Source organism: Crocodylus siamensis, chromosome 6 (genome assembly GCF_052110815.1).
Source record: "Crocodylus siamensis isolate JL-2025a chromosome 6, ASM5211081v1, whole genome shotgun sequence".
In the NCBI taxonomy this organism is placed as follows: Eukaryota; Metazoa; Chordata; order Crocodylia; family Crocodylidae; genus Crocodylus; species Crocodylus siamensis.
In genome coordinates, this window is record NC_143400.1 from 7,588,502 (window position 1) to 7,616,270 (window position 27,769).

Sequence of the window (27,769 nt, forward strand, 5' to 3'; positions counted from 1 at the left end):
CGGGGCTGGGCTGGGGGGCTCTTTGGAGAGGTGGGGGGGGTGCGTGGGGAAGGGAGGGAGGGTCTTAAAGCGATTTGGATTGTATTTGCCATCCTGCTTTTTAATTCTGATTATTGTTTTCCTTTTTTTTTTTTTTTTTTTTAAATGGTTTGCTGTTTCCCTGCTAGGCAGCTTGTGGGCGTGTTAATGCATAGCTCTGTCACTTAAAAAAAATTTTTAAAAAAAATGCCTGGAGATGCCTAAGTAAGTTTTCCACCATTTCTCAACATCCTGCTGCAGGGCTGAGTTCGCCTCTGTCTGGACCACGGGGCTGTGCAAGTCGCAGTGAATATATATCTCGATATATCTAGACCGCTGTAAGGGAAGTGGGGAGGGGAGGCGGCTAATTAGCAGGCTTCTAACCTCGGCTAATTACGCGGTGCATATTAACTACGCATAAAACAAGGTGGCCGGGCTTTTAGGGGGGACCTACCCTGCGTAAAGTTTCAAACTTTCAAGTTCCCCCGGACCCTTTCGGGCCTGGGCTTAATGACGTTTGATATCAAAGTAGCCATATATCAGGGCACAGAGCAAATGAGCGAAGTCAATGCCTAATAAATATTCGCAAAAACCTCCTTTAATGTTTGGTTAAATATTTATTACGTAAGAGTGGCATAGTGAATATTTAATGCAACTGTTTATTGTCAATCAATGACTGCCCGTCCGAGATTACTAGCAGCCTTTATTCTTCCAGCCGAATTAAAAAAAAAAGCGCGGGGGGGAATAGCAGCGGTCCTTATTAAAGTCATTCGTCTTGTATTTTCCGCCCCGAGAGCCTAAGACTTCCCTGGATTTTGCCAGGTTTCCTGGCGGAGCACATGCTAGAAGTGCTAGCAGAGGCTCGGCGAGGTTTGCAGCCAGCTGCCAAGCTCAACCCTGCTTCCCAGCGCCAGGCGAAAGGTGTACCTGGAGGACAGATAAAGACAATCCCCTCGCCCTGCCGTGACTCCATTTCCAAGAAGTCTGTTGGGCTAATGTCAATGCTCAAAACTCTCCGAGCCACCAATTGCCCCGTGGCCGCTACCTTGTAGTCTGCTCGGATTTGCACCTGGGCTGACACTGGGAGGAGGAAGAATAGAGGTGGCTTCTCTGGCTCCAGCTGCGCTGCCTGTGTTTTGCACACACTCATCATCATCATGCCATCTACGGTCGTGTAACTAGCTCTATTTTTTCTTTTCCTTCCAGGACACCAGCTGGTTAATTTTTCTGGATACCTCCCTCCCCCTTCCCCCCCCCCATTGTTCTGTTATAAGGAAAATAAGTGCAATTCCCATTGTTTATACACCGATCCTCAACTCCATCCAACGGAAGACAGGTTAGGCACCTCCACCAAAACTCACACGCCGCCGTGGAGTCAAAACGCCTTTATTGAGTGTGTCTGTTCCAGAGAAATCAGAAAGACGAGAGAGAGAAGGGGAAAAAATCAAAAAAAGCAAGGCACTCCATAAAGCAGGAACAATATTGCGAAGGGGCTCAGAAGCCCCTGATATTGGGGACCTTGTTAGTCTTGTATTCATTTTATTTGTATTTTGGGGACTGGGCAACAACAGACAACTCCTCGAAGTAGCAGTTAAGCGCGAGGGAGACGTCAGATGCAAACTGTCCAGCTCACAAAATCTGCTCATTCAACCTAGAAACGGTTCATTTTCATTTTCGCCGGTCTCTCTCTCTCTCTATGTATATATATATATATTTGTCTCCCCCATTTTAGTCGCCAGGCAGCTTCATTTCTAGGCAATATTCATAGAAATGGAGGGGGGAAATCCTTCCTGCACACGCTTCAGGGAAGAAGGGAGGATGGCTGCAGCTGGAGAAATAATAAGAGTGATGAGAGTAGTCATAATAATAAAGCTCATGCAATGAATAAGGGCTTGGAAAAAGTTGCTTATCTTGAGAGATCCCCCCCCCCAGACAAGTCAGGATCTTTCAGCAGAGCTAAGCTCGGAGGAGAAATCCGCCGGCCGCTGCAGCCGAGCCGTCAAACCCAGGGTGTCTGCATTGCATATGCCTGAAATTCAGTTTATTTAATGCGGGGTCTGGGGGCGAATATGGCGGCTGCCCCTGCTAGAGAGGGCACTCTTTCTGGGCTCCGAGCCGCTGCCCACCTTCATGCAACAGTGCCTTTGATTTGATTTGATTTATTTCATTGTTTTTTTATTTTTTTATTTTATTTTTTGCCCGCCCGGAATTTGCTCTCGCTGGGTACGTGTCTGTCGAAAAGGCGCGGGCCCTCCTCATGAACCCTTCTTCGTGTTCCTTTTTAATAAGGGACCGGGGTGTATAGAAATGGGTCTGAAAGGCAACCTGAGCTTGGGGCTGCCTCCCAAACGCCCGGCCGGCTGCTAAATATCGCGAAAAGCGCGCTGGCTATGGAGAGAGGGTCCCTTAGTTGGGTAATCTGCTCCATTTTATGGCTTTGACGTCGTTTGGGGCGAAACTTTTAATTAAAGCGTCAGCAATCTTTTAACTTGGCTTTTTATGGACCAATATTAATACTAACTACAAACTAATAACGTTAAGCTATTGTTTATGAGCATAATTATTCCCCCCTACCACCACCACCCCCAGTTCCCTTCTCTTTGCAACCTGCATGGAAGAGAAACGAACTCGGGTGGGGACGAGCAATGGGCTGGTACCAGCAAAATAAAAGAAAATGAATTAATGCACATTTCCCAAGAAAGGTCCGGGGGGGTTGTGCTGTTCCTAAGGGCAAACCGAATAGCAGAAGTGGGAAAGAAGTTAGCTCAGTGGCTCAAAAGATGCGGGGAGCAGCTCCAGGAGATGTGTCTTGTAGGTGCATGAAGAATTTATTGCTCCGAGTAGGTAAATATCCCCGCACCAAGCCCTGGCGTCGTTTTGTTTTTTAAACCCAGTTTAAAGTATAGGATTTGCTGACTTCCTGCGAGCAGGAGACAGCTGTGGAGTCATAGCACTTGAATTTGACCACCAAAGCGACTACCATAAAAACCAGGATGAGGGCTGCAGTCTCGCATTCCTTTTGGTTCCCTTAAAAAAAAAAAAAAAGAAAGAAAAGAAAGAAAAGAAAAAGGCAAATGAGTTTTAAAAGCCAACCCGCCGGAGACAGCCAGGATTTCAGCCCAGTTCATTTCACAGCCGGGAATGCAAAACTATAGATCTAGAAATGTATGTCTATGCGGGATGCAAATGCACACTGGAAAATAAAATGAATTTGTTGTTGTTAAAAAAAAAAAAGAAGGTCTGCTTGGTCCATAAAGCACACAGGGAAACTGGAAGTGTGTGTGTGGGGGGGGGTCTGTTCTTTTTCCCCCCCCTTAGAAATTGGATGTTTTCTAGATTATTTTTCCCTAAATACTTGAATTACTAGTGGGGGGTATTTGGGGGGTCCCGCTCTGCCCGCGGACAGCAGCAGAGCAAACGAAAACAGAGCCGACACTGCCCAGAAGGCACCTCCCAGCGTTTCATTTGCAGTGATACCCCTGAATAGCAATCTAGCCGGCCCCTCGCTTTTTTGCAAGCATTTCAAAATCCTTGGGGCTGACATAACCTAGGGGTAAATCTTCAAAACAGAACCAAAAGCATTTTCTCCCCCCCCCCGCCCCCCGCTTGATGACCTGAAAACACTTAACACATTTCAGAGCGTTTTCAGCAGGCGAATAGGCAGCGAGCCACGCCAGAAATGAAAATGCTTGCAAACATGAACTCCGAGGCTGTGCTTCGGACAAGTCTCGCCAAACTCATACTGCAATTTTAGCCAAATCCTAACTTTTGGGTGTGAAAACTGGCGGGAGCTCGCGGAGATAAATACGGTCGGTTCTATTTTGATTTAGGTCCATCTTGCACTTGAACTACTTTTTTTTCATAAATCACCCCGATTATTTTTTCCCTCCAATGGGAGGAGGAGATCTATTTTATATATATGTGTGTGTGTGTGTGTGTGTGTGTGTATGTGTGTGTGTGTGTATATATATATATATATATATATATCCCACCCCTTCCGAAAAAAAAATCACGGTCATTTTCATCCCATGTCAATTCGTAGCCACGTTCCCAGTCCGGACTGGTTCAAAAACTTTCCTCCCCCTGCAGCTCCTCTCATAAAGGGCTCTTTGTTGCAGATCGGCCCGTTACAGTATGGAGCCCAGGGCTGGGGCAAGGAAAAATAAAAATAAAATATCATTGATCCCAATCTGACTTACCAGAGCCACTTACTGCCTCCTCCCATGCGTTTTAAAAGGAGCTGTGTTCTTGAGATACCGGGTGCTTTATGTATAGATTGTATCTTTACTTAATTTCAGAGACTTGACCAGAGTCTGCTTGGGCTCCCGGGGTTGGAAAAGGGGGCATTTGCTATTGCAAAGGGGCTGTAGTCGTGCCTACCCCGTCCTTTCTCGTAGCTGCAAAGGCACCGACATCATTTCGGGAAGGAAGTCCTCTCTAGGAGCTGAGCTAGACGCGCTCTGGCACTTCTCTTTGCTAACTGTAATCAGCTCAAACTTCTGGTGCCTAATGACTTCGGCCTGTCAGCTGTTGGGAAGCTGGATCCCCCCATCCCCTTCCCCCTCGCCACTACAGTAGGATAATGATTTTCTAACAACAAGAGTCAGATGAACTTCAAAAAAATGTGTGGAAAACCACGCCAGTAAACAGCTTACTAGAGACCGCATCTGTACACAGGAAATCTAGAGAGGGGAGACAATAGCTACAAGTGGAAAGCTCTTGGAGAGAAAAAAAAGGAAAGATTATTATCCCCAAATGACAAAGATAAATTTAATTGGATATAAGCCAGCCTACTAAAGAAAACTATATAAGCTGTGAACAATTCAAAGGGAAAAGGCTCTTAGATCTTCCTTAGACCTGAGCTGCAAGTTCAAAATCATGTGGACTCAATAAAGATAAAAGGAGATCAACTATGCTTCCCAACCACACGCAAAGCAGAGATTGCCGGGCCAGGAGGGGGTCGGATCCTGATACAAATTACCCCGCAGACACTCGGGGATGCTGCTTCTGAAACCAATAATCAGGCGACAGGAGCGAGGCTCGGCGCTGTTTATTCCCCAGCCCTGAACTCTCCAGCCCCGTCTCACGTTGGCAACGGCTGGGGCTCCCCATCCAGTCTGCGGGCGCTCAACACAATTATTTGGAAGATATTCTTCCCTGCCCTAAAAAAAAAACCCAACCCGAAACAACATTTCGGGAGGGGGGGGGGGAAAAAAAAAAGACTCTGGACACCCTCTGCTTACAAGTAGGGAAGTGAAACTTCGCCTCTCCTGCAGCCCCCTTGGAGAAATGAAGCCGCCCAGGGTTAAGGTTTCTACTGCACCCCTTCCCAATAAAATCCCTACAAAACTGCACTTCCCCCCGCCTAAATAATAGAAAAATCACTGTGTAGCAGACACCTACCCCCGTAGTAAGAACAGGGTGGATTTGTTTCAGAGACTCCTTGGGGGTTAACATGGGCAGTGGGGCTGGAAGGTCAAAAAAAGCTGCCTCCAAAGTCGGATACGGGGTGGCAGGAAATCCACTTCCCGCTGGGGAGCCCCGTTTCTGAGCCCAGGTGGGAAAATCCGAATTAAGCCGAGTGGACAGTCGGGAGGCTTATTAAACATGCAGGCGCGTTAGCACGCGTGGCATTTAATCGATAGGTTTCCAGGAAATCATTTCAAAGTGCTCCACTGTGATCTGCCGGCTCTTGTATCTCTCTCCCTCCAGCCGGCAGCGGGTGAAGTATTTCTCTCCGGCTCCCATTGATCAAAGTAGGATCTCAACCTTTCACGGGATAAACTTCAATAGTGCTCGATTTACGTGAGAGCCGGTCCTGGAAGCTCGCTCCCCAGCCCCACATTCGTCAGAATAAAATGAAACAAAAGCTTTGAGATAGTCAGGGGTGACATTTTGCAAACACACAGTTCAGGTTTAAAGGATGACTGTTGCTCGAAGTGCTTTTTATGGTGGCGTGGGCTCTATCTATCCATCTATCTATCTATCCATCTATCTATCTATGTCATTACAAATATCCACTCACATCTCCCTTTAGACATACCATATGTGCCTAGAAAAATACACGCTTGGAAAATTCAGACGACAAGACTTGCCAGCCCAGAGGAGGAAGCCATAGGCACGCCAATGCAAGTCCAACTCTTCTGCGCTCTTTGCAAAAAGTTCCTTCTTCTCTCGCTATCTCGCCTCGCCAGAGTTTGAGGAGTTCATCTTCTGCAAGAGAGATGCTATTCGAGTCCTTTCCTTCTATGTGGGGCCAGCCTGGAGGGCTTGAGGAAGGCAAAGGACACCTCCGTTTACGAAGAATATACATGTATCTCATCCGGTTGATCTGCCATGTGTCCTTCCCAAACTTCGTGTAAAACTTGAGAATTATGGATTCGAAACTGATGTATCCTCCCCCCTTAAGTGTGTGAACTTCGTCTTGCTTGCTTGCTTTTTTGCTTTCTTGCTTGCTTTCTCTCTCTCCATCCAGCAGATATAGAGAGAGTCTTCATATATAAACGTGTGTGTGTCATGCACTTAGCTCCCGACATATAAATATCCCACACTAACTCTGTAGAGGTATCTATTCATTACGTGGGCACACATATTTAGACCAATATCTCTCGAGTTATGCTTTTTATAGGAAAATAGCCATGTACAGTTTCCCCCCCGGCTCTCATTCCTTCATACGGCTATAAAAATAAATTTGTGCCTAGACCAGTGCTGATGAGATGAGTGTCTGGTCTGGAAATGCTCAGTGTGAAGAGCTAGGTCGTGTTATTACTTGAGAAACGAAGACGGGAGAAGGCCAGGAATGAAAGATCCTCGCTAGTTCATGCAACAATCACCAGGGCTGAACGTTAAATGTGTCAAGATTTCTTTCAGCTTGTTGGGGGGGGGTTGTACCTCTATTTCCCCTCCCCCCCCGAACCAGCAGAAAACCAGAGGCGACCCCCTCCCCTCCGAGCTCCCCGCCCGGGCAGGGAAGCCCCAAGCAAGCCCGAGATCCCGGCGAGCTCTGCACGAGCCGGCACATGTGGCTTGGGGCTGGGAACGGAGGCACACATTGCATGGATTAAGTGGCTTTTGAAACTGTCATTGCAAGATCTATTCATTTATCTAATGGACCAGAGGCAGCGAGCTTTGTGTGTGTGTGCGTGCGTGTGTGTGACCCCCCCTCACCCCCCAACAAAGACCTCTAGAAAAGCAAAATACACACATTTTCGGAGGCGTCTACCCGACTGGCTGGGAAAGGTCCATCTCCTCTTCCGAGCGAGTCGTGGCCTGAACTCCAAGCCAAGTCAGCTAAAAAAAAAAGAAAAAAAGAGGAGGAGGAAAGGGGGAGGGAAAAAAAATAAGGAAAGAAAAAGAAAAGTTTGGGGGCTGTGGGCTCCCAGGGGCTGTGTGAGACGGGCTTTCTCGAGGGGGCACAACTCTTGTTTCTGGGATCTGCCATCCGCCCTAAGACCCAGAGCCTGAGCTCACGCTCTGGTTTTTGGAGAGGAAATGTATACACAGAAATCACTCCGGATGGGGAGGGGAAGGGGTGCGGGCGGTGGGACAGAGGGTTTGGAGAGCTGGGAAGCTCTTATGGGTTTCTATTTACCCATGGCTATATCCTTCACCCCCCCCGCCAATCCTTCTCTCTCAAGTTGGGGGTGTCTTGCCACCCCACCAGGCCCCTCAAGTATCACAAGCCACAGACCTGAAGGCACAGTCCCCCTGGTCCTAAATACTCCCTGCAAACTAGCTCCGGGAAAGATTTGCAAATAAGCCCTGGCTCCTACGCCCGGGGTTTTGTTTGGAGTCTAAAAAAAATAGGGTCTCGAGTTGGGTTATCCCCACCTCCCCTCTCCTTTTATTTAATACTTACATATTTGAGGCCAAAAACCCTAACCTCCAACCCCCACCCCCCTCCCTTCCTGCTTCTCTGTCTCTCTCCTTACCGAGTGAACTTCATTGTTTTCTGGAGGAAATGGTAATGTTCGGACATTAAACCCTAATTGGGCTTTTCTTTATGACGTTTAATTTCCTCCATGGCAGACGTGTTTGCATCTTGCTGGAAAAAAAAAAGAAGAAGAAGAAGAAGAAGCTTGTTTGAAGTCTGCAATCCAAGAAGGGGGGGAGGAAGGGGTGGGGGGGTGGGAAAAAAAAAGAAACTTTCCAACACAGGGATCGGCAATGAAGAAGTCTGGTCACAGCCTTGATCCTTCTATCTTCATCCTCCTCGTTGCCCTCACACAGCCACCCCCCCGCTTCTTGCTTGACCTCCCCCCAGAATTAAGGAGGCTTCTTCAAGAAGCAGCACTGTGTTTACTAGCATAAGAAAAGCCATTGGCATTTAGGCGTTTTGCTACAAAGCCCTGAAAATGGAGGAGCGCGGAATGCCATATACGGTAGGATGCTAACTTGACCTTCACTTTGTAATGGCGCCCCCCGCCCACCCAGACAGACAGCTGTAAACAGAAGTCATCCGGCAAGGGGATTAGCCCGGGAGCGGCGCGGGGAGCCCGGGGTGGCTGGGGCTGGGGCTGGGCTGAGGCTGAGCCCGCAGCCAAGGGGGGTGCTCCAGTCCGCGCCTCGGACCTCCGCGTGTGGCCTGGGGCGGGAGGGGGTGTCCTGGGGCCTTTCCCGGGTGTGTGCAAAAGAGAGAAGGGGCTTTAGCGACCACCGTGGCCTGAGACACTCGCGTGTTTTCTCCTTTTTTTTTTTTTTAGCTCAAGTGAAACCTCCTTTCCAGCTTCCCTTTATGTATTCGCAGTGCTTTCAAGCGCTCGGGATTATTACTATGCTTGGGAGGGGGTTGAGTGAAAAATTAAAGCAAGTCTTCCCAAACCGTCCCGGGTGGATTTGGGATTATAGCTTGATTTTATTTTGCAAATGCCTGGAGCCAGCGGTAGATGCGGAGGATGCACCCGGCTAGGGAAGATCCGCTCCGCTTCGCATGGGGAGGAGTGGGGCTTTATCTCCATCAAGAACACACTCCCCACCCCCTTTAATTGAAGGAAACCACCTTTGGAGGCTTCCAGAGAAATCAAGTGTGTTTGCAGATGTGTGTATATGGGACCGCCTTTGTGTATGTGTGTGCATGTGTAAAGGGGGGGGCGCGATTCCTGTTTCATCTCATTCACTTTGTCTCTATAAAGAGATAATTATATATCTACTTCTTCGGCTGTGTAGTAAATTCTATTCGGCTGCAATTATAGACGCATATTACCGTTATAAACACCTATAAAATCAGCGTTTGTGCTCCAGCGGGGAGGGACGGGAAATAACAAACGGATGCGCCTGGAGGACTCACTCCGGAGCCGCGGGTGCACGGCTCCAAGTTTGGGGGCCAAGATCTCTCAAGGGGCTTCGGAAAGCCCCGATTTGCAAAGGGGCTGAGTGCCCCCGGACTCCCGGGCTTGTTCTCGGGAGCTCTGGATCCCGGTTCCAAGGCTGAGCTCGCCCTCCGTGGGGAAAGCTTGAAAGCCCACGTGCAACGCATAGGTTTCCATTTGCACACACACGGCTTATAGGTGCACACACGTCTTGCATCCTTGTACGGATAACGTGCGTAGATGTAATGGGGACGAGCGTGAAAAGAAATGTGCCTACATGTGTGCAGGGTGGGGTACACGGGCTTTACATCTCTAAACACATGTGGCTTGGGGACAACTGTCAATAGATACAGAATATAAATCCTTGAAATATTCGCCCACATTTATGTATACATACAGTCACATATATACATCCGTATGTTTACACACACGCGTATCTATCTGTAAGTGTGTGAATATATATATCCACGTGTACATATATATGTGTGTGTATACACATATGTATGCATATATATGTATATGGACGCATATATACCTATATATGTATGTGTATCTCTCTCTCTCTCTCTCTCTATATATATATATATATATATGCACCCAGATATACTTATATCTATATATGGGTATATGTATGCGTGTGTATGTACACAATATATATGTGCATATATTTTATATATATATTAAGTGTATATATATTAAGTTTATATACCAGTGTGTATGTATAGATGTGTGTATATATGTATGTATGCATATTTATGTATGTGTGTATACACACACACACACACACATACACACACTGATATGTATGTAACTATATAGGCTGAGATAGAAGCTGATCTATTGATATGCAGAGGGGTGTATATCACTGGTATATATTCTATATATCTCTGTGTGCCTGGACGTATATGCATGCATGTCAACATTCATATGCATGCGTGTAGCTATACCGCATGTTGACACATGTACGTGTGTATAAATATATACGAAGGCACACGAGACTTTATTGTATTTTCTATTCCAAAACTAGGCTCCAAATTCTTACCACGAGCCAAAGTTATATCGGGGAATGACTATTTCTCCGCCGTCTCGCCTAGAAAATGTTCTGGTGGGAAGAATGCCCATCTGTGATATTATTTTTATTGGACCTGCGGTCCAATTGTTACCTTTGGTTTCCAACAGGATTTTTCCATGCGCAGTTTTTTCAATGATTTCTCCTTTTCAGGCGACTCCTATCACCTCATAACAGTTTAATAGTGAATCATAAAAATAAAATGAATTTCCGCACACCCTGTAATTATCAACATATCTCCTCTGAGCATGATCACTGGAGAAGGTGAAGAGACCAATAGGCACAAAATGCGAATATTTAGTAACCCGATTGTTATTTTTTTTTAAATATCCGGATCAGACTTGCTGTTTGTTGTGTTTGCATTGCTAACCCCTTGATCAGAAACAAAAAGAAGCAAATCTCTTTTCAAACAGTAGATAGGGTTATTTTCTTACCATGCATTTGGATTGCATGCAGGACTAGTTCCCCACTGTACAAATAAACTTTCAGGTGCGGTTTATTTTGACGGAGGGAGAAACAAGATTTCTGCCCTTTCCTAGAATAATAAAATAGGAGATCTTAAGGGGCGGGGGGATGCCTCTAAATTCCAAATTAGAAAAATATTTTTCAAAAATAGTCAGCTTAAGGTCTCAGAGAATCAAAAGAAAGTGGAAAATAGCTTTTTCTGATGCCCGCGTGGAGGGGAGTGATGGTTAGAAAGAGATTTATTGGGGTTCATATTTCTTTGCTCGGGTCTTTTTTGAATAAAAATAAAGGAGTGTAATGAAATCAGGCTCCAGGAAGCACGACGCAGAGAGCCACAACGATGCATCCATTAGGAAACCGGTGTAATTTAGCCCCTGCGAGGAGCACAAAACCTCCTGATCTTTTTATCTTTCTTATCCTTTTCATCTTTATTATCACTCTTGTTAACAACACCAATGAGACTGGATACATATATCTCGTTTAAATGCAGTCATCCATGGAACCACTGTAGTCGCTAGCTACAGATATATTAATTAATTTATTCTCTCAACAGTAAAATATTGCTGTGTCTACTCGATACCTACCAAGTAATAAAAAAGAGGAGGGTTTTTTCCCCCCCTTCTCTCTCTCCCCCGTCTCCTTCTGCACTTCATTAGGCTTTACCTATAAGTTTCTACTTGAAATGATTTGCTTAAACCTAATTACTTGCAATGCACTTCATTTTGCTCTCCCAGGGTGTGGAAGGTTTCAGAGCAGGGGTGGCTGGCTGAGGTGGTAAATGCTGTTAATTATTCCCACTCTGTCTTTATTTTATATTTATGAACCCGCACTTGCAAACAAAAGGCCTACTTTAGCAGGAAGGCATTGGCATATTAATGATAAGGGAGCGTGTTACTTAAAACGGTCACTATTACAGGAGGAAGGGCCCTTGCAAACAGTTCATATATCAAGGAAATATTTAAAATATCGACACCCGGGAGCAATCTTGGCTCGAGCTGGAATAAGGCTCTGGACCAACTCGGCGGAGGAGGAGGGAGGTTGCAGGAAGAAGAATCATAATCCTGGCAATGCTAATGATCGTGCATCCGCTGCAAAATGCATTATTTTATTGGCAATGACTTAACAATAGCAACCTGATGGGGAAGGGGGGGGCGGTTGCAGAGGGGGGAAAGGATCCAAATATTTGCATGCCTGAACACAGGCATCTCGATAATGTTGGAGGAAAGCCCAATCCCCTATTTTTTATTATTATTATTATATATATATATTTGCAGGCAGCTCTGTGCCCTGGCTGTCTCTTCACATCTATTTATGCTCGCGCCTGCATGAAATGTGGACTTGTAAATGGAGCCAGGCGGGCATCCAGCCATCCCTCCCTCCCCACGCACCTCGGCCTGCGGGTGCTCTGCAAGGCAAGCCGCCGAGGGGTGCCAGGGGGCTCAGCACCCGGGGGAGCGGAGCCCCCAGCCAGTGCATTGCTGAATAGCAAGGCTGCCTTTTTTCTTTCTTTCTTTTGGATTACTAGCCAGGGCTCAAGAGGGTTGTGGTGGGGGTGGAGAGTGGGAGACATGTAGGGGGGTGCGGGCAACGAGTGGGGGGAAATCCCATGGCTGCAAGGCTTAGCCAGGAAGAAGGCCGTGTTGAGCCCGGAGGCAGACAGCTCTGCCACGATGCCTTCCTGAAGTCCAAGACCAAGGCTGCCTGACCCCGGCGCGACGGCCCATCTATCAACCCGGGAAGACATCCCCGCGTCTGGGAAGTAGGAGATACAATATTTCAGTTGTCTTATCCACTTCAAAGTGGCAGCGATTATGAAGGCTCCGGAAGCCCCATCGCTGAATTTATTTAAAAGCAAACCAGACAGTGTATTTTTCCGAGGAGGAGGGAGTGGAGAGGGGCGCGGGTGGGGGGACGATGTATCTGCTCCGTCCCGCGCGGGCGCGGAGGGTGAAGTGACCGAGAGTCTCCCCGGCAAGTCTGCTCCTGGCCCCGCGTGTTTTATTTTCTCCTGCGCGGTTGACTCTCTCCTTTGCAACCCCCACTGGGGACGGAAACAGTCCTCTGCCCGGATCTTTTGTCTCGGAGCAGGAATGAGATGGGGGGGGGACGGGGACCCGAGCACAACAAAAGAAAAATGAAAAGTTAGCCCAACTCTGCACGGTGCGAAGAGAAGAAGTTTGGCCCCCAACCCCCTGCTTTAAGGGTGGAGGGAGGGAGAAGTGTAGAGGGGTGGGGGGCAATGATGGGGGTGGGGACTTGTCCTATGTGTTTTTAATTTTATTTCGCAATTAGAGGTCTCCAGTTGCTTCTCGAGACGCGCAGGGATGAGCCCGTGTGCGGGTTTCCCGAGGACCACTGGAGTCTGGGAGAAAAACTGAGGATCACTTCTGCGATGCATCCGCGGACGTCGCCTATTTTCACTCTCGTGTGTATGCCCCCCTCCTTTTATTTGCCCTCTCCCCTTCAGCCCAGGCTGAAAAATACCCCAATGTAAATAAATCCCATTGGCGGTTTGCATACATGAATATTTCCCGGAGTTTTGCCGAAATAAAATATCCTTGTTTTATATTGCAGGCTCCTTGCAATTAAAGAGACGTGGATCACCCCTGCCCTCCACCCCCCCTCCGCAACACACACCTCCCAGAGAATTCATTGCCAAGCTCTAGCTATGAAATACGCGACTGAATAAAAGAAGCAAGCCCAGAAATAATCCAGGTTTTATAGCGAAGCAACAATTTGTCCTCCCCACTCGCTGGTAATAAATAAGTTTTATCTATTTCAGTGAATGTCTGAAAGTCTTTGAAACCCAACTATTCCTCTTCAAGGTGAAGCCACGTACCATTTCCTACCCAATTTATACCCCTGTGTACAACGCGGACCTGTAGGCTAGAATCCGCTTTCCTTGTTCTTTTCTTTGGTGGAGCGAGCACACACGCGCGCGCGCACACGCACGTAAACACACTTCCAAAAATTATCAACAAGGTAAATTAGGCATCAAGTGCTTGTACACGCACACATGCACACGCTCTCTCTCTTCTAAAAATTATCCGGAAGGTAAATTAGGCATCAAGTGTTTGTACACACACGCGCGCACACCCATATACACTTCCACCAATTATCCCAAAGGTAAATTAGGCATGAAGTGTTTGTACACACACGCACACACAAGCGTACACATCCAAAGACATTATCAAGGAAACAGAATATGCATAAAGTATTTGTGTACAGACACACACCTACACACATGCTTTCTTCCAAATAAATGAAAATAATTAATTTATAACGTGGAAAAGAATTATTCACCCGCACATACAACAAATCAGGGAAGGTTGTGCATAAAGTTTTATTGCGCGCACACACACTTTCTTCTAAATACGTGAGAAATGTCCTGTGTCATGTATAAAGTGTTTGAAATTACCAGGCAAGTAGATTGGGCATAAAGTATTTTTAGGCAAACAAAATACACTTCCAAAAATAGAGAATAGAAGGTTATGTATGAAGTGGCTTCTTTCTCTCTCTCTTGCTCTTTCACACACACAAGATCAACATAGTGGATACAATATAAAGGGGTTTTGTCTCTTTCACACACTCCCACACACTTTCTTCCAAATACATTATTAAAAGTGTAGGGCTGTGTATAAAGTGCTTGCATACGCGCACACACAAGACAGTATCAGAAAAGTGGATTACTCATAAAGTATGTGTACACACGCACTTCCAAAAAAATCAAAATAGTAGGTTATATAGGAAGTGGGTTTTTTTCTCTTTCACACACACCCACACACCCTTTATCAGAGTGAATTATGTATAAAGTGTTTTTTTTCCTTTCACACACACTTTATCATATAGTGTAATATATAAAAACGGTTTTTGCTTGCACACATCAACACAAACAAAGGCACACTTCATCGAAGTGTGGATTATGTATAAAGTGTTTTCTTGTTTTCTTTCACACGCACACTTGAATGATCAAATAGTGGAGTATGCATACAGTGTTTTTTTTTTTCTCTTTCACATACCCAAGCACAAACACACACTTTATCAAAGAGTAGATTATATATCAAGCGCTTTCATTTTCCTTTCACGCATACGTATGACTAAAAGTGTTTTTCCTCTTTCACGCACGCGCGCGCGCGCACACACACAAACACACACACACACACTTTCTTCCAAATACTTGACCAACCGAGTAGACTATGTATAAAGTGCTTGTATATGTACACACACAAGAAAGGAAAGTAGGTTAGGCATAAAGTATTTGAGCGCGCGCACACACACACTCACACACACACACTTCCAAAGAAGTCAAAACAGGTTATGTATAAAGTGTTTTTCTTTCGCGCGCTCTCCCTTTCACACACATGCACACACACACACGCACACACACACACAGAAGAAACCATCAAGCAAGTAGGTTATACCTGAAGTATTTGTGTAAGACCCCCCAGGACCCCCCGAGAAAGCAGCCGGGGGATTAAGCAGGGAGGGGGGTTGTACCTGCCTCCCCTCCCCTAAACACACTCGCCGTGCAACAAGGGGAGCCGAGGTGCTCTCACGTGCCAATGCACCCGCAGACCCCCCCCCCCGCCCCCCACAGAGCCGAGCAATGGACCCTTGTCAGCGCGATTCTCCACCAGTGGCGCCTCCATGCCTCGCTGCAGAAGTTGGGGGTCCACACAACAAAGGGGGGGATTTAATTTTTGCTGGGAAACAAGGCGGATGGGGGCAGCGGCTTGTCCCTTATCAAATAACCCCCGCTCTCGTTTCTCCCCCGGAGCCGAGCGGCCCCAGAGAGCAAAGGCAGTCCCGGCTCGCTCCCTTCGCAACTCTGCCGCGCTGGTGCTGTCCCCGGCCTCCCTTCCCGCCCGTGGCGAGCCGGGGAGGGGGCGGTCCCAGGGCAGCTGGTAGTGCCGCTGCCCCACGCCGGTCCCGGGCACCCACACGCGGCCGCGCGGGCACGCGGCATCTCGCTCCGTGTCCGGGGTGACTTCCCCTTGCGGGCACTTTTTTTTTATCCCCCTCCTTTTTAAATAAAAATCCCTCATCGATCTCTTAAAAGGCTTTTTTTTTAATGCTTCTCGCCTGCCAGGGCCGAACTTTACGATGGCTGGGAAGAAAAGAAATCCATCACAGCATCTGAATCCGCGTTTGGAGAGAGATAGATGCACCCAATCGTAATCTCATTTATTTCAATGGGCCTGACGGGGGTTCCGGATTGAATCCGTTTTGGTGTGTTTATTTATTTTATTCGCCCATTCATGTGTTTTGCCGGGATCTGGGCGCCAGGCAATAACAATAATAGTAATAGTAATAGTAATAGTAATAGTAATAATAATAATAATAATTCAGGCTCTACACTCGATCTAAATATCTCCACCGGCAGAATCTTCTTGCTTAGCTGTAAAGTTATAGACCATTATATCCGAAGTTCTCCCTGTTTCTATAGTATAACCTACTTACACTATTTGATATATTACACTATTTACACATGGATATAGTCTATATATCTATAGAGCTATATAGATCTATATAGTTACATAGAGACATAGACAGACTTCTACAGATAGATCTATAGATATGTATCTACAGACGTAGATACACACATATTCAAATATATACACACATCTATTTATATATATACACACATATATACACACACCTCTACATCGATGTAAATGATTACTATATCGTATAATAAATATTAATATATGTATGTATGTGACTATACACATATACGTACACACGTACACACGCATATGCATGTGTATATAAGTACACGTGTAAGTATGTATGTTTGTATATGTATACATGTATATGTGTTTATATATGTATACGTCTAGCTATAGATATATAGTTACAGATATAGATCGATATAGCTATGTACAGACGTGTGTGTACGTGTGTATTCCACCTCCACATGCAATACCAGTATTACTGTAAGCAAGAGACCCATGCCTGAAGGGTTGCTGTCATAGATATATATGCGGTAGCTTTCTCCCCTCTGGGTAGAGACAAAGGAACCGTAATTACTCTATGTGGAAACAATTCCTATTTTTTTAACGCATCTCCGTTGAGTTCTCTCTCAATTAATGCGATACACGCGAATATATTCTCGTTAAACCAATAATTCTGAGATTAACTTATGCTTCTTATTTCCCCAGGATTTTTCTAATTATATTTCCAGCGCCTCAGCCGGCGATATTTCTCCGCTTTTTACAGCGCATTTTATACATTCATTTAATTATTTTTTACGAAAAGATGATCTACAAGCCGCAGTAGGCATGGCTGCCCAATATATTTTTTTGTTACTCTTTTATTAACCTGGCTGGTTAATACTAATTTTAAACAGTAAGTAGTAAATCACCAACTAGATGTTTGGGCAATTTTATTTATTATCAGAAATCACATAATAATACATTAATTTTTTTATTATTATTATTATTATTGTGAAGCCACTTTTTACATGACTATATAAAGCCAGAACGTGCTATGACAGACATTTGCATCGGGTCTACATATAATAGCTTGAGGTAAGAAACATTACATATGAACTATATTGCAAACGATGCATTTTAACAACTGCAATAAACTAGACTAGCGATACAAGCCGAAGGAACGGTACCACATTCACAGGGAACTAACACAGGACAAACGGATGTCTCAAGGACTAATATCTTAAAGCAATCGGGGGGAGAATATTGCATATATTTTCGGGTTGACTTGATTAGCACGTGATTGAAAAGGAAGGAGAAGGGACAAACAAACCCAACTAATTACTGGGGGGCCAGGAGAACCGGCTTGGCAATTCTCCCTGCTTCGCTGCTGGTGGGTAGGTATCCAATGCCTTTCGGGGTAGAGTCAGTCTTCTCCAGACGGAGATTTCTCTCGGAAGGTCAAGAACAACACAAGGGCACCTTTCTTTTCCTAAATCAACGGGATTTTAATCCAACACGGCGTTAGGCTATTTCATGCCATCCTCCACCTTCCCTCCAATAGAGTAAAATAAAGAAAGGGTGGGGCGGGGGCAAAAAGCCACCCTTCTCCCAGCCCGTGGTCACAGCTTTGCCAAGGGGGTCTTGGAGAGGGCCAGGATCAAGTCGGATCAAAGCTCACTCAGCCTCCCCCTGTTTGCACCAAGAGACCCCCTGTCTGCAACCGCCCACACCGGCTACAGGGGTGCGGGTCTTTGTGAGAGGCAGGAGTGGGGGAAAGGAGGAAGGGACCCTGGACAATGAGGGTTTGCAAGCGGGGGAGGCTCCCGTTATTCGCCGGGGGAGGAAAAAAAAAGGTACAACTCTCCATCCCTGCCTCTTTTCATTGCACATAGTTCAGGGGGAAAATATACACGCGTCGTTTCATGTATTTATTGCACAGTATTGCAAGAAGTGCAGCCCCGCCGGGGTGGGTAAGGGTGGGGGCTAGAAGGGGGCTCTTTTGTGTGCAAGAGGAAAGGGGGTGAGGATGGGGCGGGGGGTGTTTTTCCTGGGAGGGAAGACACAACCGAGGAGGGAACTGGAAGCTGGAGGAACTGGGGGGGATTATCGGATCTCCTGGATGCTCTTGACACAGGCACGGGAAGCGGGGCTGGGGGGGGGGGGAGGCAGCTTTCAAGCCAGGGAGGCATTTTTAAGGACTCCACTACCGCCTTTGCAGCTCATAAATAAAGGCCCTTCTTTGCCACCGCTGCTCGGTCATGACCATGAACGCGGAGAAGGGGGAGCACGTGATGGGTAATGCCGGCTGCCCAGAAAACGTTGCTTTGCCATAAAATTAATCCCTCTGATATAAAACGAATGAAGCAAAGCTTGTCGTGGCAAAACTCAAAGCTCCCGTTCACCCCCCGCCCCTCTTCCGCCTTTTATCCTACCCCTAAGTAGATCCACCCTTCCCCCGAGCACCACCACCTTCACCCCGCAGCTAGAAACCAGCTACAGCTGCTGCGAGGGCAGTGAGGGAGGACAGATGGGTGCTGAGAGCTGGAAGCTGTAATGAAACCCATCCGATGGGGGCCCTCCAGAAAATAGCACACGGAGCAAAGAAACGTGGGAGACGAAGGCCTGCCAAGCTGCTGGAAGAGCAGCGGTACAAATAGACCCGGGGGGAGGACAAGAGAGGGGTGACTGGCGTGTGGATGGGTGCGTGTGTGTGTACCGGGAAAGTCATGATGTCTCCCCACGTTTTAATTGGGGGGAAAAAAAAATCCACCGTATCCATCTTCCTAGAAGCCGCCTTGGAAAGTCTGGGGCTGGTAGGGGAAAAAACCCAACACAAAACTCTGGACTTGCGGTGCCTGGGCAAGGACAAGGCGGGGAAAAATAAAGACGACCCATTGATTTTTCTGTCTAATTGACTAAGAATAATTTCTTTAAAAAAAAACAAACCAAAAAATCAAAACCAGTGCCTTCATTTCTCCACCAAGCAGGGAAGCCAATGTCTAGAGATACCTCTAGGAAGAACAGAGATCGGTAGCTGAAGGGGCTCCACCAAGCAAATGGGACAAAAGGGGCGATTTCCCCCCCTATTTTGTCATCAATGAGCACATCAATACAGCATAAATACGTCTGCAGCGGAGTTGTTAGAAAAGCAAAGGGAAAGGGGAAGGGGGGGGGACCCGACCTGGCTTTAGCTAGCAGACAGGAAGAAGACGATTTGGGACAGTGCAGAAAACACACTGGGTGACAATTGTTCAGAGGCGACCTCTGAAAGGCTCAGTTTCAAATGGAGGTACATTCCGTTTTGCCTCGCAGGATTTTCCGTGGCGTGGCTGTGTGCGTGCGTGTGCGAGCGGGGGAAGAGGATGCGTGTGATCTTTCTTGCACCATCACACTCGCTTGGAGGAAAGACCCAGCCAGAAGCACCATGGACCCCAGCTCTTTTCCTAGCCCGGGGACAACCAGCTCTAGGCTGCTATCCGGACACTGTAGTCGGTCCTTTCCCTCCCTCGCTGAATCAGCCCCCTGGCTCCCTCTACACCGACACACCAGCCCGGGGAGCGTGTCCGAGCCGGCCCCTGCTCTCCAGGAGACCGGTCCTACGGTTGATTTCAAATGAACGCCACAGCCACTCAGTTTGGTCCCGGAGAAAGAAAGCCCGACCCTAAAAAACTCAGTCCTAAGACAGGACGGGGACCTTGATTTCGAGATTGCTCTTTGCTGCGGTCTGGGGTCACCCCACCAGCAACAAAGCCAAGCAGTCCATAGGAGAAAGGGGGGAAGACAGCACACCACCCAACGGACCCTATTGCTTGGAAAGATCTCATACCTTGACTCAACCTCACACTCAGATTATAGTCAGCGCTGCTGAGACTCTTTTGAACCATAGGACCCCAAGGTGGTTGATGGAAAGGCTGCCTCTTTTTTCTTTTTCTTTTTCTTTTTCTTTGCGGATTCACATTGGCTGTTTTCCCAACAGTCCCAGTGTCGGAGATGCATTTTCTCAGCTTCTCTCTGCTCGCTGTTGGGCTTTTTTTTTTTTTTTTTTTTAATTCTTATCTTTTCTCTCAAAGGAAAGTAATTTTCTTTCTTTCTTTCTAATTTTTTTTTTAAAGGAAAAAAAGAAAATGAGGAGCGGGCAGGTCAAGTGCCGGGCCCATCAGCTCAGAGTAGACGCTGGAGTGTCAATGTGGTGGCCCAACACGGACTCTGCTTGAACTTTAAAAGAAAGAAAGAGCTTGCTCTCTTAGCAGGAGTCTTTTCTTTTTCATGCGTCGGTTCTGAAACCAGATCTTCACCTGCTGGTCACTCAGGTTTAATCGGTCTGAGAGCTCCCTCCTTCTTTGGCGAGTAATGAATTCGTTGACCATAAACTCCCCTTCCAGCTCTGCGAGTTGCAGCTTGGAATAGGGTTTTCGCTTTTTCCGAGACCTTGTGTGCATCGGGTACCAGGGTGCACCTAGGAGCGGGCGATTGAAAGGAGAATTGAACGCACTGGAAGACACAAAGTGGGCTGCAAAGCCCCGGCTCCCCTGTGCCCAGCCTCCCTACCCCACCAGGGGCACCAGCTCCGGCGTCTCATCCCATAGCTCGGCTGGGGGCTTAGACCAGAAACGGCCACCTAGATGCAGCGATCGCCGCCTTGGACCTGAGCACCAGACCTCGCTCTTGGTCTCCGGCCCAAGATAGGGGACCCCCCCCCCCCGCCTTAGCTGGAAGTACACACCACAGCAGCTTTTATGGAGCCCCGATGTTGGCTGGGGTGGCGGTGGAGGGTATTTGGATGGCACCTCCCCAGTTTGGAGGAGGGAAAAAAAATGCATTTCAAGAAAGGCGGGGAGGAAACCGCCGGGATGGCGCTGGGGAGGAGGGAGACCCCCGTTAGCCCGGAGCACTTCACCTGAGACCCTCCTAACGGCAACCAGCTCTGCCTTAGGCAGCACCTTGCCACTGAGTCTCTTCCCCCCACGCCCCTTGCCCTCCATTTCCCACGCAGGGACCCCTCTGCGAAATGGCCACAGCCCCTTTTTATACCGCCGGGATCCCGCCTTTCCCCGCCAGCCGAGAGGTGCAATCACTATCTCGGTTTATGGGATATTTACATGTTTATAGCCTTTTCTTTTAAAAGAAGCCCCACCTAATAAAACATTAGGCATTTGAGTGCTACCCCTAGCGGTCTTCGCACACATAGGCAGCCGGGTCCCCGGGCTAATTTCCTGAGAATTAGATCAACAAGAGGCAGACGAGCTTGGGCACGACGAGCTAGCAAGGAGGTTTAAGAGGCCGCTACCCCCGTGGGTCTTACCACCAGTGGAGAGGCTGCTTCCTTGGGTGATGGGGGACACCATGGTCGCTGCTTCGCTGGCGGGCCCCTTATTCCCTTCATTGAGTAAGGACGAGCTGGAGTCTGACTCCAAGGACTGACAAGAAGGAGGGTCGTGGGGCACCGTCTCAGCGGCCGGATAGTCATATTTGCTGAAAGTGCCGCTCATCCCATTGGGAAGCCCCGCTTCGAGGGGCATCAAAGTATTGTCTCTGACCCTCTCCTCCCTCTTGAGGCTGGACGTCTCGGAGCACGCTTCCCTGTAGTAACACTTGCTCTCCTCCACCCGGGCTAGGTCGCACGCTCTGCTGAAGGAAGGGTTAATAGACACCGGGCTGCTAAGGTAGGGCTGGGGGTATCCGTTGCAGGGTTCAGAAGATGCCCAAGGCAAGGAGCAAACATTGTCCCTCCTTGGGTAGGAAAGAGACGGCAAGCCGGGCAGCTGTCCTCCGGAAGCCCGGAAATTGGGGAAGTAGAAGGTGTCGCCCGTGTGGATGTTCACCAAAGGTCCCACAAACCCGGGATTAAGGAGATTATGCTCGCCCATTTCCGCGGGCCCTGACCAAGAGCTTCTAGTTTATTGCTATCTGACATTAAACATAGTTAAACCTAAAGGTCCGCCCCATTGGTCGGCGGGGGTCACGTGGCCGCCAACTTGCGTTGGAGGAGGTGCCACCCAGCCCTTGGCAGCGCGAGACAAAACAAAACATTAAGTTTCTGCTGCTTTTTTTTTTTTTACGTGGGCTTTTTTTTTTTTAAATAAAAAATAAATCATACAAAACATTTGATAAAATAAAGCAACGGGGCGTAAGCAGCGACCTGAGCGGCGCAGACCAGTGAAGAAAGCACGGGGTGGGGGGGGGCGGTAGCAAGGCACCTAGACCCCCCTCCCGCCCCCAGCTGCAGGCTGGGGCTCTCCAACAGCTGGCAAAATTAAGCCAGTTTCTCATTAATTAGCTCCTTTATTAACTAAAACCGTTGGAATTTACAATATCTCCCAATAAATTACTATTAGATATTGTGTCATATAAAGTTTACAGGCTCTTTAAGGAGACGGATGGTGGTAGCCGCAACAGGCTCGTATTTACAGTTGCGTGGGCTGGAGGAGGGTTTTTCTGCAAGTCTCCCCCCCAAGCTGGAGCTGGAGTGGGGGGCGGGGAGGGGAGGGGGAGATTCCCGACCCCTTCGGCGGGCGCCCCACTCGCGCCCGGGCTCGTCCCTTCAGGAAATGCCGAGCTGACTCCTTTCTCCACCTCGACTGGGTTTTATTAATGATCCGTGCGGAATAAACCAAGCGCGAGAGAGAGAGGGAAGAAAAGTCGCTCTGTGCCCGCTCTCCTTTCTGGGGTGCTGCTGGCAGCCAGCGATTATCCCGACCCCTCCGGACTCCTTTCCCCTCCAGACACGGCCACGCGTGTCAGCCCGCGGCTCAGCGGCCTCGCTCTGCACGGGTCTCCACGGGGGAGCGCGGCAAAGACGCGCAGCGGCTGCAAGGAGCGGGGGAGAGCCCGAGGGCTTGAGTGCGTGTGGGGGGGGGGGTCTCGGGGCAGCCAGGGCCGCGTTGGGAAATGGACCCCCAGTGCACTGGAGACGCGGAGGCTCCTTGGATGAGGGCGAGGGGTGCAGGGCTGGGGGCAGTGTTTAAAGGAAAATATTATTTATATATATATATGTGTGTGTGTGTGTGTGTGTATAGCGTATACACACACATCAGCAATGGGATATACATACACACACACATAAATACACACACACACACACATATATGCTGCCAGATACATACTGTTGTAGACAGACAGACAGACAGATAGACAGATAGATAGATAGATAGACAGACAGACAGATAGATAGATAGATAGATAGATAGATAGATAGATAGATAGATAGATATGGGCTCAGGAATTTTTCAGTGTCTTGGGAATCTTCCCTGCTTGCAACTTCCAAACGCGCTGCCGGGAAGTTGACTCTGCAAACTACCGTAAATATTCCTATATAGGTATTTTAAAAAAACCCCAAACCAACCCTTTTAATAAACTGGAGCTGGAGGCGGGGGGGCGGGGGGGGTTGTAGTCCAAGCGGCTTGGACCTGGCGGGTCCCGGATTCCTGAGATTCCGCGGAGACCGGGGGAGGCAGCCCCATCTCCGCCCGAGCCGATCTCGCCTCCTTCTCAATGCTGAGGCTTCACATTAACCCCCACCGGTCCAGCCGGTTGGGGAAAAACAACCCCCCAAAAACAAAACACGTGCTAATCAACGGTTTAATTCGCTTCTTTATCATGGACAGCTCCTCAGTGTGCAACGCCAACATCTCAGTGTCTGGCTACATATATGTGCATGGACTGGACAGATGTGCGCGCCCATCTCCCCGAAAGAACCGCGGCTCCTGCCCTTAGCTGCCTCCAACGCGAGTCCCCTACCAGGGAGATAAATGCATTCAAAATACACAGGTTCAACCACTGCATCTTTCCTTTCCAGGAATGATTTCCCAGGTAGAGCCGAGAAGCAGCTCGTCAGATCTGCAAGTGCATCGTCCTCTTGGAGAACGTATATTTCCAATGCTTCGCCACCGAGGACGAGTATAGTTTATATAATAAAGAGCACGTGATCTGTGTAGGTTGCCTTACGAATTGGCTGCTTCTTTTTTCTTTTCTTTTTTTTTAAAAGAAAACCCGTTCTCGAGGCTTCGTGTGGCTCGGAGACAGTCGCTATATGAGACGGTGGCTGCCGGGATCAAGGGCTTTGTTCTCATATTGATCCCAGTAAAGAACATTTCGAGGGAGAGGAAAATCTTCAGACTGGGGGGGCGGGTGTATATGTGTGTGTGTGTGTGTGTGTGTGTGCGCGCGCGCGTGTGCGTGTCTGGTAGAAACATTCCACAGCAAGCTCAAATGCAACGTTTCCAACCCCAAGACTGGGACTCGGATCAAGCGAATCCAAAATCTCGGGCTAGAATCCCATGGAAAAAACAAAACCCTGCTCACAGACAGATCAGTGCATGGAGGACAATTCATTACAATCCTCTCTGACATTTCCCTATTAAGAAATACGTTAACTAAACCTATAGCCGGAAGCCTAAATACCTTCCCCAACTGGCCTCAATCTGCAGCACCCATGGATGTCTCAGCTTGGTCATTTTTGTTGCAAGAGCGAGTGCTGCCATCACCACAAGGAATCGAGCAGCAGATCTGTGTAATGTATTATTAGTGTAAGATAGAGAGATACATACATACATACATAGAGAGAGAGAGAGAGAGATATACACACACACACACGCCCCTCCGGATAATTCATAATTAAGGCTTCCGTATTTCTTCGAGGGATCTGTCCATTAAAAATACATTTCTCACTTAAGATCTAATAACCCCCCTCCTTTTTTTTAAACCCCACCCGACGACTGTAGCGACGCTCCGTAATTACTGGAGCTTAATCTAAACCAGGCTAAACGCTCGACTGATACTTCTTCATGAATATTTGATATTACTGATTTAAGAAAGTCACAGAGCCCGGCTTGTCTCGGGGCTGCAGGGGCAGGTTTCCGCCGAAATCTAGATCACTGCTGTAAGTATTTGAAACAAAAAAAATCCACGCTCCCTAAGGAAACAGCAATATCGGAATCGATCATTAAAAACTCATCATCATCAAGGGCTCCTCAAAGTTATTTTTACCCTCTGGAAGAAATCGCGAAGCCCTCGCTATCTCAAATGGCTCTCACTGCAGGTAGAGACCCCCGCGCCAATATCTGATCATTTTCTCGAGGTCTTCATTTCCTCCTCTCCATCTTCCACGCTGGACTGAAGGCGGGGTGGGAGGGAAAACAATGCTCTCTTGCATATTAAAAGCAGCGGCGACCTAACTGGAAATGAGTTACTAAGGAAGAAAGCAAGAAAGAGAGGAAGAAAGAAAGAGAGAGGGGGAGAGAGACGATGCACAGCAAGATTGCAACCAGGCAGTTCAAGGTCACTGTCTAGTGTAGTAAATAGGATCTACATTTTATGCAAATGACTGTCTCGAATTCACTGGCTGCAAGTGAAAGAAAGGGGCATTAAAAGCCCCGGGACTTGGGGGTGCACATCCCTCCAGCCGCCCCTTTCTCCCCACGCCCTTCTCCCCAGCATCCCTCCGCTGACCAGCCTTTCCCCGCGTTGCATCGCCCTGAAGAAATGAAACTTTCCCTCTTTGGCTTCTTCCTTCCACCTCGATTATCCACAAGGATCTCGCTTTTTCTCTGCCACGGGGGAACAGACCAAGCTCGGGTCTGGTAGAAATTAAATAGCGCACCAAGCCACAGGATTCACCTCGAAATATTTAAGTATTGGCTTAAGAGGGGCGACCCGTCGCTTTGCTCCAAGAAAATGTAATTTAACTTCACCCTGGGATGGAGGGAAAGAAATAAAAGAAATCACCCTAGGAGACATTGGAATCAGATGCGGGTTCCTCTCATGTGTGAGGAAAGGTGAATTCATTTCGAAATGTGCTTTTGTGCTTGTGTCTGTTGGAAACCCAGATTTCGCCCCAGCCCAGCTTTCTTTCCTCACTCAATAGCTGGTAAAATCCCCTGGATATTTAAGAAGTCGTAACCAGTGCCTTTAAGCAAAGAAAAGTTGGCGACACGGTCCAAAGGCAGGATTTGCCTAATATAAATAAATAAATGCAAAGGAGGGAGGAAAAATATGGACAGGCGCTAGTAAGCCCATAGGTCTTTCCTTACTGCAAGTCAGCTGTATATCATTTAAATGACTCGAATTGGCTTCTTCTCCCGATGTGGAACAAGTATATATTTCTTATAGGCGAGGGTAGTAAAATGGAAAACACAGTGTCTGGGGGAAGGGGAAAAAAAACCCTTAGGAAAATCGAAGAATAGTAAATGTATCTGCAGGAAAATAGTGCAAGTTTAACTGCCCCTTAATTTCATTTCATATGCAGATCCTTTGGCTCACAAAGAGGAAGGGAAATCCACGAAGATTAATCTCAGTGCACGTAACAGTTAAATACTCACGGTGCTATCACATATTTCCCCACACTGCCAGCAGAGGATATCATCATCCTATTGGATTAATGTAAACTGATGCCTGTCTCTCCTGTGAGGCAAAAGCTATATACCCTCAAGTGTAGAAAAAAAAAGTTTGTTCTGCCCACAATATTCAGCTTGCCTCTGGATTCACGAGGGCATTGCAAACGGTAAGTCCTTTGGAGAAGAAACAACTGCCCCCACCCCTCACCCCCAACCATTAACCACCATGCCAATTAAATGAGCTGGAATTCACTTGAGTTATGAACCAGCTCCATTGGAGAGTGGGTCTCACTTCTTTTAAGTGCAGGGAAAGCAAAGCCTTCAAGGATAGCTCAAGTTTATTGAAGCTGCGTCTCAGCCCCCGAAGCGCTGGAGATGCCCCCAGGACGGGACCTTCCCACCAAAGTGCAGCCGAAGGGAGATAGGCGCTTTCCTGAGCTGCCAATAAACGCGACTGCTTCCCAAAAGCGCAGAATCGGGGCTGACCTGTGCACAAAAGACTTTTCCCATTTTACAAGCTGCCGAAAACAACCGTGTCCTACCAGTCTGGGGAATCGTTTTATGTTGGATACCTGCTCCTTAAAAATAATCATTTGATAAATGCAGCAGAGGGAATGCCTTCCATGTATTTTTCCCCCTTGCCTATCAATGCAGGCTGGGGATTTTCCGTGTTTCAAATATACATAAACACAGCCATAAACCCACTGACAATTATGCATACCTCAGCACACAAGTCAATGGTGTGAAACCAACTTTTCCCTCCAGATCAGCGCTGTGTTTTTCTTTTTTTATCTTCAAGTATGAGTGAGGCCAGAAGTATGAAAAGTGAAAATGGCGGAGGGGGAAAAAAAAAAAAAAAGAGGGGAGGAAGGGAGGGCTGGAGGGAGAAGGGAAACACCATTTTACGCCAAAGCCCGTGGTGACGAAGTTATTCAAAGTCCTTGATTCAAAGGGAAGAAAAGGCAAAAGTTGGGAACCTTCCTTTTCATGCCTTTATTGTTGGTCATTAGCCCGCCTGTCTAGACTTCAAATGACACCTTGTTTATCTGTAAACAGAAGCCGAGGGCACTTCGGGAGATCTAGCTGCTGAGTGGCTGGGAGAAGATCAAGGCTGTGGTCTCCTTGCTCATTATGCACGAAGCT

The 27,769-nt window shown here is 47.6% G+C and overlaps 1 protein-coding gene and 1 long non-coding RNA gene across 13 annotated transcripts; one reads left to right on the forward strand and one right to left on the reverse strand.

Annotated features, from left to right (window-relative positions):
- Positions 1-51: 51 nt before the first annotated feature.
- Positions 52-22,196, reverse strand: HOXC12 (homeobox C12). 11 transcript variants are annotated; one of them, XR_016442983.1, is made up of 6 exons: positions 21,598-22,196; positions 20,122-20,751; positions 7,950-8,062; positions 7,223-7,308; positions 2,999-3,045; positions 52-1,846 (listed from the first exon to the last, which is right to left on the reverse strand). XR_016442983.1 is itself a non-coding variant. In XM_090051885.1 (2 exons), the coding sequence occupies exons 1-2, from the start codon at positions 22,160-22,162 to the stop codon at positions 20,513-20,515; spliced, it is 804 nt and encodes a 267-aa protein (XP_089908011.1). In that variant the 5' UTR covers positions 22,163-22,196; the 3' UTR covers positions 17,235-20,512. The 11 variants fall into 11 exon arrangements, 1 of the variants encoding a protein (XP_089908011.1); XR_016442982.1 differs by lacking the exon at positions 2,999-3,045 and adding an exon at positions 6,062-6,231 and having other exon boundaries at positions 53-1,846; XR_016442979.1 differs by having other exon boundaries at positions 59-1,846; positions 2,999-6,231.
- LOC149860843 (uncharacterized) lies at positions 8,057-13,641 on the forward strand. 2 transcript variants are annotated; one of them, XR_016442988.1, is made up of 3 exons: positions 8,057-12,619; positions 13,153-13,289; positions 13,435-13,641. It is a non-coding gene; the product is annotated as an uncharacterized LOC149860843 (long non-coding RNA). The 2 variants fall into 2 exon arrangements; XR_016442987.1 differs by having other exon boundaries at positions 13,153-13,285.
- Positions 22,197-27,769: the final 5,573 nt, after the last annotated feature.

Bases quoted from the DNA above. Each gene is read 5' to 3' on its own strand.
- HOXC12 (XM_090051885.1), bottom strand. From the start codon at position 22,162: ATGGGCGAGCATAATCTCCTTAATCCCGGGTTTGTGGGACCTTTGGTG. The intron at 20,752-21,597 runs GTAAGACCCACG...GCCCGCTCCTAG, and splicing joins AAGCAGCCTCTCCACTGGTG to GTGCACCCTGGTACCCGATG.